Raw genomic sequence first — 16,647 nt, 5'->3', positions numbered from 1 at the left:
GTTGTTTTGAAGGAAAGCATCTAATTGAGGTACAAAAGCAAGCCTTTCACAAAGACAACTTCCGTTCAAATTCCAGCTCTAGAGGAATGGTAACTTTGTTGTTACATCCCAAGGAATCTACCTGGAGATGAATGAACTTACAAGGGGTTTAGGCTATTCTAAGGCCATAAAAAGAGCACATGGGATCAAGTACAGCACTGACCCCCAGGGCCCTGTTTCAGGCTCTAGCCTCCGGCTGTCACTGAACAACTCAGCCTCTGGCCCAAGCCTGTCATTTGTTAAATGGGGAATAGTGACTCTGACCTCCTTCATAAAGTAGATCCTTCAAGATCCAACAGAGAAAAGCCCTTTGTATAACCTGGAAATGTTTCTAATAGTGTGCATTAACTATTTCTTTCCTCACACTGAAACAGTCACATCTGAAGTGACAGCAAAACTACTCACAAGCCACTCAAAGTCTACCATGAGGACCCGACCCAGGGTATACCACCAAGTCTCACCACAAGAATGGGTCACATAGCAAGCTGGCACTGCCTCCTGTGCCACACTGGACAGGCAAATCCACCATCGGTGCTGAGCCCACCACCATTGCCACCACAGTGGGCTGTGCAAGGATGCCAGGCTGAAGATGCAGATGAAGATGCTCTGCATATCCTCTCCCACCCACCCTGCTTCCAGGAGTGTAACCTCATGCAGCACAGGGAGGCATGCAGGCAGGGACAGCCTTGTTTCACTCCCCAGCCAGTGGATTTGACCTGATAATGCCACTGAGCTGCAGCTCGTAGAGTTTGGATTTTCACATGGGGGAGAAAACATTGCCTTGGCCTTAACTTGATTGACTGTCATTTACAGTGAGAAGAAAGCTGCCATCTTAAATCCCAATTCTTCAAGCTTCAGCTGTTTTTTTTAGGATTTTTAAGTCTTTATAAATCCTAAGACAGGTATATGAAAGCAGTAAGGGACATCCACAAGCCTGGCATTGTCTCTTTTGTTGTTTTTTTTTTTTTCTTTAATCTGTTTTGGGCATATGGTTTGCGGTTTGTATAACACCTAGCCTCTCTCTTCAAGTTCATTCCAGTATTAACAACCTCATAGCCATCCTGAGGGAAATGAAAAAATGGAAGCACATCAGTATCATGCTCAATACAACCTTAACGATGTGTTGTTCATGGATACCATTGTGTCTATGCCAGATTAATTTCTTCAGTGATAGAAAATGAGCAAGCTTCCAGCAAAATAAATGGGCATCTCTGTTTACATGAAGAGCAGAGTCACCTCTTTATGCAGATATCTGCGTTGCAGTCTCTTCGCTCTTTTTGTAGTCTACTGAACACTTACCTTATACGGGATACAAGTTTATCGAACTAAAGAAATGAAATAAAAAGTACGTTGCGAATCTGTTCATTCAAGGCACAATTGTAGCCTCCTTCTGTGGAGCCTGGATTTCAACCTCAACATTAACCCAAAGCAAGTTAAAATGGTCAAGATTTAAAGCATGCAGACAGAAAAGATTATTATTGAAATGTCAACACATCATTAACTACTGCTAAGTGTTTCTAAATGAGAAACACAAAACTGAAAACCCGAATTACGAACAAAACACAATAGTGCAACTTCATTTTAATACCCCATACAAATTAGGTGGAATGAGTGTTGTGACAAGTGAGCTCTGGCAGACCCTTGGCAGTTCGAGAGGTTGCAGCCAGCCTTTTGCTAAAGATGACCATCCAGATATAGTGCCCACGTCTTATTTGTCCCCAGGCCAGGACGTCAAGACAAGCCCTCCATTGGTCACATCAGCTCATGGGCACACTATCCAGTTCTGCAAAGCCAGCAGCAGCTTCCAGCAATGGCACAGAGTGGGCAGCTGGGGCTAGCCATATCTTAAATCAAGGCAATTAAATTCCCTGCACTGCCAACCAGCATGCATGTGCTTTATCCTTAGTATATCTCCAGAGTTCTTAATTGTTTCTAAAACCCACAATTAGTAAGCAGGCTGTTTCCAAGCAATTCAAAGTCAAAGGTGGCAAACAAAGGAACCTAAGAGCACCACGACTAACAATCCTGTTCTCCTGCAACCCTTTTCCCATCCCATAATTTAACAAATTCCCTAAGCTACCAATGCATACCCTATTTTCAAGAATGCTAAAACCAAACAAAGTCAGTATTCAAGTAAATATGAGTTAGTCATCTAGGACCAGACTGAAAAGCATACCCTAAAATCTGCCCCAAAGTATCATATGGCTAAGAAGCAAACACAACCTTCACAGTTTACACTTTTAGAGCCATTTCCAAACTTTAGTTTATTTGCACTGCTCAATCTAAACTTTGTGGGGGGAATAAAGTACTCCTTAACTATCCTTCTGGACGGCAACTGTACAGCAGCCACACTGTAAAGGATCAGTAAGGTTAAGTTGGTCAAAGTAATGGCCTAAAAGCACCACTGCAGAATGAGAAAAGATCTTCAGAGTCATCGGGGTTATGAGCATACAAGGTAGCGCAGAAGGTTACAACTCATTAGCAAAGCACGATATATTGTGCATACACTGATACCATGCCTCCTATAATGAAGGCAAATACACATGCAAAATAAAACAAAGAAGAGAGCAATATTTAATCAATCTTGTTGCAACACAGTTTTGCTCCATGGAAAACATTTCCCTGCTCTCGTTAATTATCTCAGCTGCAGAACAAAACACCTAAATATATACATGCATGCACCTCTCTACAGAATAAAACCCACTTCCCCTCCAGTGACAACTACCTTTTGCTGAAATGTAGCATTCAAGTGATTTTCTTTACATTTGAAAAGATAATACACACTGTGTGGCCAAAAATTCAGTTATTCTGACACTGGTTGGTTTTGTGCCTAATTAAAATTAACTAGGCACTTCAGCTCATAATTATATAAACACCTACCATGCTATACTCCCAGCCAATTTGGTTTTAATCAGAAAAACGCACGAGAAGTAAGGATGATGGGCAAAGAACTCCCTGGAGGGCCAACTGTGTTTTCAAATTCAGTATTCTCCATATACTGAACATATCCATCAATGTTTTTCTTGCCATGTAATCACCTCCCAGTAGAACAATTAAAAAGATATTTTATTATTTATTTATTTTTTATCCCTGGACTTTGCTTGCCTTCCACTTCCACTGCAAGGGTAAAAAGCACGCTTGCCTTATTCACCTGAGTGCCAGCTAGGAAGTCTCCCACAAGACAAGCAGGATTTAGCAGTACACTGTCTTTCTAGCATCCATAACAAGGAGTTTAGAGAGAGAATTCAGCCGACATGAGGTGGAGAGGCACACAAGCAAGTTGTGGAGGGGGCTGAAGAAAAGTTGCCCCCCTCCTGTGCCTTCATCAGATGCAAAAACAGAAACACCAGCTGCTTCGGAGCAAAAACCCAACCTCCAAAATAAGGTTAGCTGTGCAGCAGCACATTCCCATTTCCTAGAAGTAAGGGGACAGGGAAGGCAACAGCTGAGCTGCAGCACTGCATCACCTGAGAAAACCACAGTGAATTTGTTAAAAATACAGTTGGTGGTGTTTTGTTTTTTTTTATTGTGGGATCAGCTATGTGTTTCACTCACAAGTCAGGCCTCTGGGATAGCTGCTGTGCAGACATAGAAACACAACAGTCATCAAGCGTGGCTCTGCCATCACCACCTTTGCAAGCCCTGTCACCTCCCAACCCTCCACAGTTGATGCCTTCAGCTACCCACCAGCCCAGGGGTCACTACCTCTGCCTGCCTGCTCCTGCACAGCTGCAAAAAACCAGTTGCCTCCAAATATCCTTCCGATAGCTGATCAACAGGGGGGCAATCACCGCTCTGGGAAAGTGCCTTCAAACATCTGTGCTGATTGCACCACTCTCAGAGGAAGATGAGTAACTCTGCTTCACCCCCAATCAGCCAGCACCAAAATCACCTGAGAACTGATTCGGCAGGTAAACTTCTGATGTACATAAACTAGCTACCTGTGTCAATTAGTTTTGATTATATCCAGAATAAAAGACCTGCGAACACGAGGTTTTTCTGCAGCCTTTGTTTTCTGTAAGAAATTCTCATTTCTCTTGGCTGAGCAAGAGCTCGGCTGAATCACAACACAAGTAAGGAATGAACAATCAGCAAGAAGAGATACTGTTTTGTAAACGCACTGAGGTATGTTCAGCAAAGTTGATTAAGGGAAGAATAATCCAATAAACATCAATACTTAAGACAGCAGCAGGACTTGAACATTCCAGAGTTGTTTTACAAAAAAAAGATATCCAAGTATTTTCTCTGGCAGCAATTCCTTTCTAAAACCAGAAAACCATACCCCAACTTACCCTCCCTCTAGCCCTCCGTTTCAAAGCTCTTCCTCAGAAGGCGGCAAGGGTGAAGAAAGATTTCACTGAGCTTTCCTCCATTATTTTGTCCACCTTTAACAGCTGTAATCTTGTCCGTACCTTGTAGCTGGCTAAAACCAGCTGTACTCCTTTTGATGTCTCTTCAAGTAGCAGCATGCACTGATTCTTGGAAAGGAGAGCCTCGCAGCCTCCTGAACTCATTAGTCGCCTTTTCAGCTTGGCTCTCATTCACTGCAGTTTTTCTTTTTTTTTTTTTAAACTCAAATATTTAATTAATTTGTGATTCAGCTCTAAAAGTAGCTGAAAAAATATCAGGCTCTGCAAATCAATTACATCCATAGTTACCACTCCGCAGCCCCCCTGGTCACTAGCACGACCTCACCACCCCAAGTGTATCTGGGTCTCATTAGCTTAACATGTCAACATCCCCCCCGCCTCTTCCAGTAGCATGGGCTCCAGAGCCTTTAAAGGCATAAAAATAAGCACTACTTGCTTCTCACTGAGAACATATTGGGCTGAAGGTGAGGATGAATACAAAGACAAGTGACAGAAGGTGCCCTTTACACAGTGACTTTATTCATTTCCTACGCAAACCCCAATGGTGACCCCTGCTATATACAGTAAGCAACTAAAATTGAAGTTATGATAAAACTCACCTCTGTCAGCGCAGGAAGAAGGAAAGCGTAGACTGGGGCAGATAAGAAATTGTTTGGCCAAACCCCAAGACACAGCGACTTCAGTGGCACACCCTCAAGTTTTACAGCATTTTAGGATCTGGCCCTCAACCTTGGTTGAGTACCGCCTGCTAAGGCAGAGACCACCATTAGGAGACTTGAAATTGGCCAAACAGACTTGAAACTGGGCATTTTCCAGCTCATGAAAATGCTCAGCAACATTTCCTCAAGGACCCATTCAGACAGCACCAGCTGAACCGAGGCAAACCAATAACCATCGCTCCTTTAGTGGCACCAAACCACCGCTCTGGAAACCAGCACAGAAATTCACAGAGCAACTGCTTTCATTTCTCTTATTAACTAGTACACCAATTTATTCTGGTGAATAATGAACCTTAACACTGGTCTTTTATAAACATGTCCCAAAATAGTCACAATTTACTTCTAGCTGTCCCATAGCAGTTGCTGATAAATGGGCCATGTTGCCAAAGGAGGTGTAAAAATCCAAGTAGTTTGAGTTCTTTACAGTAACTGCTACCTAGCTGCCTATATTAATTGAGAGAGCGAGCACATTATATAAGGAGATTAGACCATGTCATATTTACAACCTCAGTGTCCCCAGTGAGAGAAATTGCTCAGCTGTTACTGTCAGTGCCTTCTTCAAACAGGAACCCTGCTGACAAGATGATGAATTCAGAACATCGTTGCCAATTAATGATTTGTAGGCAGAAGGGATTTCAATAGTTCCCATATGTTTGTGAGGCTGACTGGGATTTACATCACTTCTAATAAGAGAGTATAGTCTGCTCTGTCCAGACGTGACACTAGAGCTTGGAAAATGTCATCTTTCAGGAGAAATTTTAACAAACAAAGCCCAGCTCTTCTGGGCTGAAAATGTTTCCCCAAGTGCAGTCACTAATAACCTGCTTATGCCTAAGTGAAAGCAAGCAGGGAGACTGCTTGCAAGATGTGCCTAAGAGATTTACAAACCAAAGGTCAGAAGTTATTTAGGCGTTTGTCAAAGCTACACCACAGAGTGCCAAGACCATCATTATGTCAGCCAAGAGCATGGAGTGCATTTCCTAAATACCAGTCAGATCCCGGGGGGGTGGGAAGGGAAAGCATCTACAAGCACATAGGACCTTTCTTGGTGTTAATTATTCTGCTTATGGGCTTCAAAGTTTAACGTTACTGTCCTAGAATAGATCTCATCCTTGTGAATATAACAATATCCAAACCAGAAAGTGTTTTACTCACACAGGATATCAGCATGAACTCCATACATGCTGGATGCAGCCCTCCTGAATGGCCTAAGGCTGAATGTCTCCTATCGACTGAGCATCTCGGAGCCAACCAGCAGGAAACGCAGGAAACGCTTGGCACGATGACCCGGGTTAAACACAGGACATCCAAATGGGGCCCTCCAACAGACTTTGCCGCAGGCACTGGGATCCCAACATCCCATTGATTTGGTGATAGAATTTGGGGCTTCCCTACCAACAAGAATTATGGGCTTTAACAGCTGTAAGAGCAGTTAAAGTGATAAACTCCTGCCGAGGGTGCAGGCTGCAGGTGAAGTTTAAGAGTAGTTTATGTGGGCATGCCTTATGACAGAATGGCAAGGTTATGTCGCCACAAAGCATCTTTATACTTCCAAACTGTGATCACAGTCCTACCCAACATAGTCATAAATTGCGGCGCCAGACACTGTGCTCTCAATTAAGTAAGAAAAGTAAATTTAAAAAAAATCCACACCCCAAAATGGAAAGCAGAACCTCAAATCACTAAGGTCTTCTGAAAGCACAACCCAGATTGCTATCTCAGAACTACCAGAGATCCAACTGTTCTAATGGGCACAGTAGTCTCAGGTTTCTAATTTAACACAGTCCATTTTTTTGGTTTGGTGTTCTTTGGGTTTTTGAGATCTTTAAGAGTGCTTTGAGATATCCCACGCTGCTCATGCAGTGTGTGAGGGCAGGATTTGAAAGGTGACTAATGGATGCACCCCTTTCCTCCAAAAATTCTTATAGGTTACTGAAGTCAGTGTCTAGACATAGCACCCAACCAGTGCATGTTGTTTTGGGACGTGGTATTTTTAGCCATAATGAAGCAGATCCTTGCTGATCTGTATGACCCCCACCCATCCCTCATCTGGGACAGTCTAGATTTCCTCAGCTTGGGCTAATGTTGATCTTAGCTCCCCTTGTGCAGTATCAAACATCAAGTCTGACTCTTCTTCCTGCCTAAGAAATCTTTAGTGGCACAGGAATAGCAAAACCAAGACAGATTTTGCTGTATTGACTACATCTGCAAAAAAAAAAGACTATCCTGGTCAAAAAGCATACTCCACATGCTGTTTACTAGAGGTTTCTCCAAAACCAAACATACCTATATTTTCTCTCCCACTGAACCCTTGAAGAGACTTGAACTATATAATCTTCAGGGGCACAGTGTGTGACCGAGGACTAAAGGATCAAGGCTACAGTTTGCTTTGGATACGCACTGATCTATCTTTTGCACCAACGCTATGAACACCGATAACGAGTGTCTGGAATACGGTGAAGAGAAAATGCAACATCGACTTTGGTTGGAACAGAATTCCTTTGCCTTCCCCACAGGTTATCCATTACTAAGTGGCGGCAAGTACAGGCAATTAAGACAGGACTGATGACTAACATAATAATTTTGCAAAAAGCAAATGGCATTAAAATCTTTTTTTCCTTTCCCCATCTCTTTTATGTCCAAATAGGTTTTAAGCAACCTATTACATATTTACAATGGAAGGGCAATTTTTTGAACAAGAATGTAATACAGCAAATCATAAAATGAGATTATACACTCTTAGTGTATGATGTGCTTCTTTAAAAGTATTCTTTTTTACATCTTGAACTTCAGATACCCTAGATCTCTTGCACAAGGACCCTGATGATTCAGGAGACCTATGTTGACCAGTAACTCAAGAACCTCAGCCAGCTACCCATGTGAAAACTTCAGCACATATGGAAGCATTTTTATCAGTGGGGATTTAGGTTTAACTCTAAACAGCTGAGCAGCTTTGTATTAAACTATTTACCAGAGAGGAAAATCAATCAACTCACACCACATCAAATTCCACCCCACTTGGTTAGAGTAATAACGAGAGAAAAACATAGTCTTTTAAACACAAAACCAAAATGTATCTTGCATAGGGAGATTGACTTCAAACATTCCCTGGTACAGTCCAGAAAAAAGAAACCAAGCTTCTAAAATTCATAAGGAAACCCCTATATTGAGGAAAAATAGCATAAAGCTTTAAATAACAGATAAGACTACAATCGCCTCATGGGCCCTACAGTACAGTGCACCAAAGGTAATAGTGGCGTGCTGGTTGTCCACAGCTCTATAAGCACCGGTACATAGGTGTCAAGTCCCATGACACCCAGCCAAGGCCTCTCTCTTTGTGCTGGCACGGTCATTTAAAGGATCTCAGTGGAAGTGAGAACCCAACCCACCACTGTCAGCTCAACCAGGCACGAAGGACATGGAAGAGAAAGCCAAGACCGCACATCACCTCTGCAGCCTCAGCCCACACCCTTACCTTGGCAGGTGTTGTTCTTCTCCTCGTACCCTGCCTTGCACAAGCACTTCCCAATGGGCACCAGCCATTCCCCCTCAGCGCTGCAGTGCATCTTCGGTGCCTCCTCAGTCACTGAGTGGTTGACACAGACGCCCGACACCTCTAGCAGCTGTGAGGAGTCCGCTCCCGTGATGGTGTCAGGGAAGCGGGCCAGGTTGCGGATCACCGATGGGCATTTCTTGTAGTACACGCGCACAGAGACCAGGGCGATGCAGGCACCCACGTCCTGGAAAGCGAGGTAAAATCCCTTTTTTGTTAGGGGTCCAACATCTCTCACCTCTGTGTTTAGCTTCATAACTCTGTCACCGAGGTCTAACTCTGTGAAGCTCTCATCAGCAGCAATGGTATCGATCTTGATGTACTGGTTTTCTTTGATGTTCCTCCCATCTTCATCATCTGATTCGAAGTAATACATGTTAAAAGTCTCTTTGCAAGTCCCAAGTCCTCCCGGAAGGCTGTTACAGTCCCTCAGGGTGAATTTGAGCTCAATGAAGATGCGGGACGCCCCTTCATTAGAGATCCAGCTGGTCAGAAGCCAGTTGTTCTGATTCTGTTCCATTACCTTGCATACTTGGTATGTGTGTATTGGAGCATAGTTTTCATCCACCTCACCAATTTCTTCCCACTGTATAAAAAGGAAAAGTATTGCTTTTAAAAAAAGTTACAGGTCCTGCAAAATCGTAGCTTTCCTATCGAAAAGCAACTTGGGCTTCAGAAATTCAGGAGGACTTTTAGGGGGGAAAAAATGTTTTAAATTGCAAAATTTTCCATACTGGAGGCTTGATACAATTCTGAAAAGTCAGATAAAAGACCCTTTAGAAATATAAAAGGATGCTAGTTAAAACCTTTCGTTTCAGACATTTCAGAAGTGGGAAAACATACTGTTGGGTTTGTCCACTAGTACTTTGCTAGGGAACAAAACAAAAGCAGATGGGGCCATGAGTTGGCCTTTTCCAATGCATCCACATAACAGAAAAAAAAGCTATTTACAGTCTGTCTGTCCCTGCTCCCCCAGGCTCCTTTCTACCACATCCTCAAATCTCTGTCGAATGCAATGACGATGACCACATTTCTCCAAGCTATTTTCCCCCACCAAACAGCCTGCCAGAAAATCAGCAGAGTGATATATGGAGTAAATGAGCTTTGCTCTCCTGAAATGTGCTAATTAGAGGAGTTCCTGCTCATGCATTGGAAGATACTTCCAATAAGGGTTACAGGGATCTGCAAATCTTAAGCTGTTTGTGTGTTATACAGGTTTTTAAGCAGAGCTCCAGATAACTTTGTGCAGGTGTTTGTGAGAATTGTAGCAACTGCTTTTTCATTTTATTTTGGCCACGCTCTGAAGTGCCTCACTTGGAAGAAATGCTTTTTCCTGATCCAACACAGCACAGTCAGTAGCACAGCAATAGCGCCTACGGTAGAGACACAACATTAATGTCTCCTCTCTGCTTTTGAGAACTGTAGTGTCACATTAAGAGACTAGATTAACCCACGTAAGTACAGCAAAGAACTCGGGACAACCAGTGATGGTTTCAGTTTTGTTCTCTTCTGCTTTTGACCTGCTTATCTGCAAGGGCTTAACTCCCAAAGCCTCTTCCATCCTCTGCTCAGCATTGCTGCCCGCATCTAGTCACAGCTGCGGATGCAGCATAAAGCAAACGCACAGAGCTTAATTTAAAGGCACTTCAACACAAGGTAATAGCTACGTTCCAAGCTGTATACCTTCTAAGGCCAATGGCCAGGTTTTTTCATTGAAAATACAGCCTGAGATGAATTCAAGAGCCTTCTCAATCCAGATGCCATTACTGCAGAGCTGACAGGGAACACCTTCAGAGCCAACATAACCATACAGTGTTTTCAAGGGAAATGCTGTTCTCAGATTTTTAAATTAAAATGGCAGCAACAAGTGGCATGAAAACATCCCCTGATGCTACAATCCAAAATGAGTTGTAACTACCACCACGATGAAAGCATTTCCTCTCCTTTCGGACCTGGGATGTGAAAGTGGGGACTTCTGCAATTTCAGCAAGACATGCCTGCTGCGGTGCACAGCGTTCACATGTACCACCAGTCTTCCGAATGAGGAACCTAACCTGAGGACATTTTTGTCATGCTAAGCAGTATTTTCATTTCTAAACCCTTTTTATGTCCCTGGGCTTAAACAGGCCGTGATCCTACCATGATTAACATGTACTTGTCACTTCACCCTTCCTGGTAGCGCCACAGAGATAGGTGGAGATATGCCTGCAGCAAAAGCTAGGCAGATCTGTACAGGATTCATGTCTAACTTTGAGGAGAGGCAATCAATAATTATGAAGAGTAGAACCATTGAGAAAACACAGGAAAAGTATGCAAGATAGAACAAATCTGCAGCTAGCTTCTCCATGTTCCAGTAAATAGGATGGGTTTAGATACATGAAATCAAAAAGCAGAAAAGCACTATTCTTCAACTACTGTGGTTAAGTGCTAAATATGCTGTACATATATGCTTCCAAGTGTATTTTTTTACCATGACACTATATAAGTGCAAAGTCTTATTTTTATCACAGTGGCAATTTTCCATTTGATGAAAAGGGATGGTACCCCTCCACTCCCGCCAACTCAGGCAGAGGTCCCTGCCAAACCAGCCCAGGGGACAGGTGAGCACACCCCAATATAGCCCAGGAAAGACCTTAATGACTTTAAAACCTTTGCTTTTTCTGCCTGAAGGTCAGAGGATCACTCAGACAATCACACACATCTCCGTTTGTGCCGGTTTAAGTGTTAACCTCCAGCAGGAGGTGGTGAAAAGCATTTGAGAGGGCTGGAAATTGCTCACACCAGTTTTCGCAAGCGGGGAGGTGTGTGGATGGCCACAAGGTACACAGCGTAACTCCATACAACATGTAGGGAGCATCTAATGTGTATTTCTCTCAGAAAACTGATGTTTGCAGTGACTGTGATGTTGCAATAATATCATTAGTGACCTAACTCGAAGGCGTATTGAAAAACATTACTTCTCTTTTTTAATACTTGCCAGATAACTTTCAAAGACCCAACCATCATGCTCTCCAGAGTTACAAAATTAAGCTCATTTCCATTGCTGCTCCAGGAGTTGTATTAGTGGGATTGAGTATAAGAAAGCTCATTCATTCAAAAACTAAATCCAGTGATTCTAATGGTTGCTTTCATGCACGGAGGGGACTAAACACCATGAGGAAGAAGGTCCAAGCATAAATACATCAGCTGCAAGAAATGGCATAGCACTTAACATCTCAGGCTTCAGGATGTGCTGCCTTTCCAGCACCACACCCCAGATCAGAGCAAGTCCTGCCATCACCACCTGCCATCAAACCCAAAGCAATCACCAGAGAGCAAGAGGAAAGGGAGGTGCTAATGAGCTAAGGCTGCTTATCTCTGTATAATCCTCAAGGGAAAGCCAACCAGATTTTATCAGAGCAGCCACTATTGTGCACAATCTCTGCTGTCATTTAATCCTTTCTTCTCTCCTATCTGCATGTAGGAGTGCACCATTTCTTTCTCTTCAGCCGGGTCTGTTCCCCCCAGAGACCCCAGGCAGCCTGCCGCCCTTCTGCTTTGCCATCCCTCCACGAGATGGGGATGGGGGTGAGAGCCCCTGCACCTTCTGCCTGGTCCCAGCTTCCCAGTCACTACAGATCTCAAGACAAGTATTTCAACCGACTCAGGATTACAAACTACAGGATGAAAAGCCGTGCCTTACAGTTAATGAAAAAGAAGACTCGCCACATTAAAGAGACAGCATCTAGCTGAAAATATTGGCATGAAAACAAATTAAGTACAACTGAAAAATTGTGTAATATTATAATTCCTCTCTGCAGCACATATTTTTGAGATATAAATCAACCCCATCTGCAGGATTAAAACAAAAATGCAACCATTAATTTGGTGCTAAATGTTTTCTCTACATCTTTAATAGCCCTAAGAAGGAAAACACAAATGCATTTCAATGGCCTGATGTTAAATCATTTATAGAAGACCTATTTCTGAATCAGAAATTTCCAGTACAGTACTGCTGGCAAGTTAACAGAAGCTCAAGACTGCATTCAGCACCATCAATAGGAAGCATGCAATTCATGCAGGCTGTCTGCCTATGGAAAGGCCAGAGATACCACACATCTAACTAAAAATATAAGAGCTAAAAAAGCATTCAGTGGCAGGGTCTTGGGTTAAACGGACAATTTTAAAACATATTCACCAGCTGTCTGCTACTGAGGCTTGTTTCTAATCTCCAGGATTCCAGGATTGCAATTTGCCACCACAGCACAGTAAAAGGCTGCTGCCCCAAAAACAAATACTGACAGCGGGGATGAAAATTTCAGAGCTTTTGTTTATTTGGTTTCGGCTTGGTTTTTTGTGTTTTTTTTTCTTTTTTTTTTTTGCAAGGAGAAATTTTGTTACTGGTCTTCACTCTCTTTAGCAGCCACTAAAGGTGGTGTGGAAATTTCAAGCCTCTTTCCGCACATCCTAGCACTGCTGAAAGAGAAATTAGGCATTTAGTAAAATCCTGGTTGTCTTAAGAGGGGAAGGGAACTTAAGAGCATTATGCAAAGAGGTTCCTATACTTACCTGGAACCTTCCCAGCAGGACTCCTCCTTCCAAGGACTGTGCAACCAGCCTCTATTCTCACTGCCTATTTCACAGGCTCCCTGGTACAAGAACCCTCATCCTCTCCCATTTCATTTTCCACCCCACCACGTGGAGCTCTGCAACATGTGCATGTTAATTCAAGTTATCTGCTGGCACAAAGATGTAAAATTGGAAAAGGATTTATACATTTTCACAGGCTTTTTTTTTTTTTTTGGAGAAAGGCAAGCCGGGCACAGATCTCCTATCCCAGGCTTTGAATGTGTGGAAGGCCTGTGATACCCCACAGGCTTTACCCACAGAGAGAGGAAGGTAATTTTACTCCCAAATCCTGCTGTCAAACCCAGCACAAGCACACACTGGTGCAGAGGAGAGCGCAGCATGGGGCTATGCAAACCCTGTGCCAAGTTAAAAGGGGAGACCTGCTGCCCTTCCAGAAGGGCAGACCAGCCCGGCGTTCAGCTCTGTGCTATTTATCCTGCCTTTCATCCTGGTAATATTTGTGCAGTCTCTTCGATTTCCTTTTATGCAGCTGATGTTAAGACCTGGCTGCCAATCAATAGCCTCCAGCTCAGCTCCCACACACACGCTGCCTCCCGCTACTCAACTTTATCTTGCAACCTGCTCCTTCCCTCCTTTTGCTGCTCTCCTTCCATAACAAAACCCAAAAACTTGGGGTTTGGTTTGGGTTTTTTTGTTGGTTTGTTGGGTTTTTTTCAGCTGCCTGCCGGCTTTCCACCCGCTATCGTATCACAAAGTTAAAGCAAGTAAAAAGCAGGCTCTCCTCTGCGTAGTTTCAATGACTTCAGTGAGGTCACGTAAGGCTGAATCTCTAGTGAAAGCCAGGCAGAGCACTTACACATCTGTTTTATCTGCACTGCAGAAGGTTTTGCAGGGCTGTGCTAGCGGTAAAATAGGGCTGACGGTGTCACCATCTTGCCTGTTGCAAAACACCAATTACAGACATGCCAGTCCCAAAATTCAATTACTTCAAAGCCTGCCACCAATATTGCCAGTTTTATCAACATGCCCTGCAATGCACAACATCGCTCAGCTTTTCAGCTCTGGAGCCGCATGATTAAAGGAGAGTCTTTGCTTTTGCTGGGGGTGTTTCAGTCTTCATTAAAAGAAAAAAGGATTTTCTAAAAGAACAAGAATACAAAAGTAGAAAGTACCTAAAAGTCACCTTATTCATAGCCCCTTCTAAAGTGATGCTGACCTCAGGACTGGCAGTTCTGTTTTGAATGCTGGCGTTGGCAAGAGGTATATATGGCTCTACAGAGGGATCTTGGCTCCACAGAGGGATCTGGACAGACTGGATTGATGGGCCGAGGCCAATGGTATGAGATCCAACAAGGCCAAGTGCCGGGTCCTGCACTTGGGTCACAACAACCCCATGCAGCGCTACAGGCTTGGAGAAGAGTGGCTGGAAAGCTGCCCAGGAGAAAAGGACCTGGGGGTGTTGGTCAACAGCTAGCAGAATACGAGCCAGCAGTGTGCCCAGGTGGCCAAGAAGGACAACAGCGTCCTGGCCTGTATCAGGAATAGTGTGGCCAGCAGGACTAGGGAAGTGATCATCCCCCTGTACTCAGCACTGGTGTAGCCCCAACCCCAATACTGTGTTCAGTTTTGGGCCCCTCACTACAAGAAAGACATTGAGGTGCTGGAGGGTGTGCAGAGAGGGGCAAAAAGCTGGTGAGGGGTCTGGAGAACAAGTCTTAGAAGGAGCGGCTGAGGGAACTGGGGTTGTTTAGAGAAACAACCTGGAGGAAAGGAGGCTGAGGGGAGACCTTATCACTCTCTACAACTACCTGAAAAGGAGGTTGTAGTGAGGTGGGTGAGGAAATAGCCTGAAGTTGTGCCAGGGTTGGTTTAGATTGGATATTAGGAAAAAGTTCTTCACAAAAAGGGCTGTCAAGCATTGGAACAGGCTGCCCAGGGCAGTGGTGGAATCGCCATCCTGGAGGTATTTAAAATACGGGTAGACATGGTGCTTAGGGACATGGTTTAGTAGTGGTGTTGGCAGTGTTAGGTTGATGGTTGGACTTGATGATCTTAAAGGTCCCTTCCAACCTAGACAATTCTATGATTCTATGTATAACCCGTATGACCTACTAATCATGGCAGAGTCCACCAGCACGTCGTGGAGCACTTGGGAAGCCTGGTACCCTCTCACAGGGAGGGACACTGCTCCAAACCACTCTCAAGCAGAAGAAAAAAATGCAGTAACCCGACACAATGCTGCAAGTTTGCAAGTCTGCTCTTCCTGATGAAAGAGCAGTGCCAGGAGCAGAGCAGAGGTATGACAAGCAGCTCAAGATCTACAGGGTAAATGGTGCCCGCTACATGCCACCTCCAGACAGAATAGAAGGCAAGATAACTTTACACACCTCTCTACCACTGGCAGGCCACTGAATCCTGTTTTAAAGAGAACTCTTAGGCAACAGTTTTTTTAGCATTTGTGACAGAGTGACAACTCAGGCTTAAAATTCTAATTCTGCTTTGGGGCAGGATCCTTGCTCACTGGGACAGCCTGGCGACATCCCCCCTCTGCTCTGCACCAGCTAGGCAGTGGAAGGACACCAACCAGACACGTAACTCTTTCCAGTAAATCACAAATTTGAAATAAAAATAATCAGGAAACCAAAGCAAATCATGTACTTGAATCAAGTTAGGAAAGGAGGGGCGGGGACCAAAAAAAAAAGGAAAAAAAAAAAAATCAATAAAGGGGAAAACAGTGATACTGACAGCCTCCCAAACCATCCTCTCTTCCTGAATGTAAGCAAAATAGCAGGAAAAAAAAAAAAGAAATTAATATGAAAACTGTTCCAGAGTAACCCAAACTATTTCTTTCAACCTCAGGCACACTTTATTTTTAAATTTCAGCTACCAAAACAAACAAAAAAACCCATACTACTTACAGTAGTACTTACTTTTTACAAAAAAAAACAACCAAAACCTTATCAAAGTACAGGCAAACTTTTCCAATACCAATATCTATTTTTATAATGCAAAAGGTGAAGAGATTCGTACACAGCTTCAGCCTGTTTGGGGGGGGGTGGGGGTTGGAGCTCATTTTAAGGGCAGGAGCCAGTGTCAAAAGGAAACTGCAGTGAGTTCTACAAACAATATTTGGACCAGTGTTTATTAAAACCTTTAAATACCAGAAGCAGTTGTAATCACCCACAGTCTTACCATTTCCATACATCTGATACTCCCCCCACCCAAGGCTCAAGCCTCATTTGGATGGCAATTTTACAACTGAGACATTTATACATACAGACGTATATTCCTACTGACAGCAGTTACTAGTCAAGCAAAAAACATAATGGATAACAGACACAGAGGATAGAGAGGATCTGATTAATCTCCCTACTCAGGCAGAAATCTGGTCTAATGA

At 43.6% G+C, this 16,647-nt stretch overlaps 1 protein-coding gene across 1 annotated transcript in view; it reads right to left on the bottom strand.

The window, feature by feature from the left end:
* The window catches only part of EPHA5 (EPH receptor A5), a 183,689-nt gene that overhangs the window by 147,723 nt on the left and 19,319 nt on the right, over window positions 1-16,647 (bottom strand). The window contains exon 2 of the mRNA XM_009884013.1: window positions 8,604-9,267. Within this exon, the coding sequence (XP_009882315.1) occupies window positions 8,604-9,267 (664 nt within the window). The remainder of the gene's footprint in view (window positions 1-8,603; window positions 9,268-16,647) is intronic.

This window comes from Charadrius vociferus, unplaced genomic scaffold (assembly GCF_000708025.1).
Source record: "Charadrius vociferus isolate BGI_N301 unplaced genomic scaffold, ASM70802v2 scaffold4, whole genome shotgun sequence".
NCBI classification, from domain to species: Eukaryota; Metazoa; Chordata; class Aves; order Charadriiformes; family Charadriidae; genus Charadrius; species Charadrius vociferus.
This window is presented reverse-complemented; position numbering and strand designations above follow the sequence as displayed.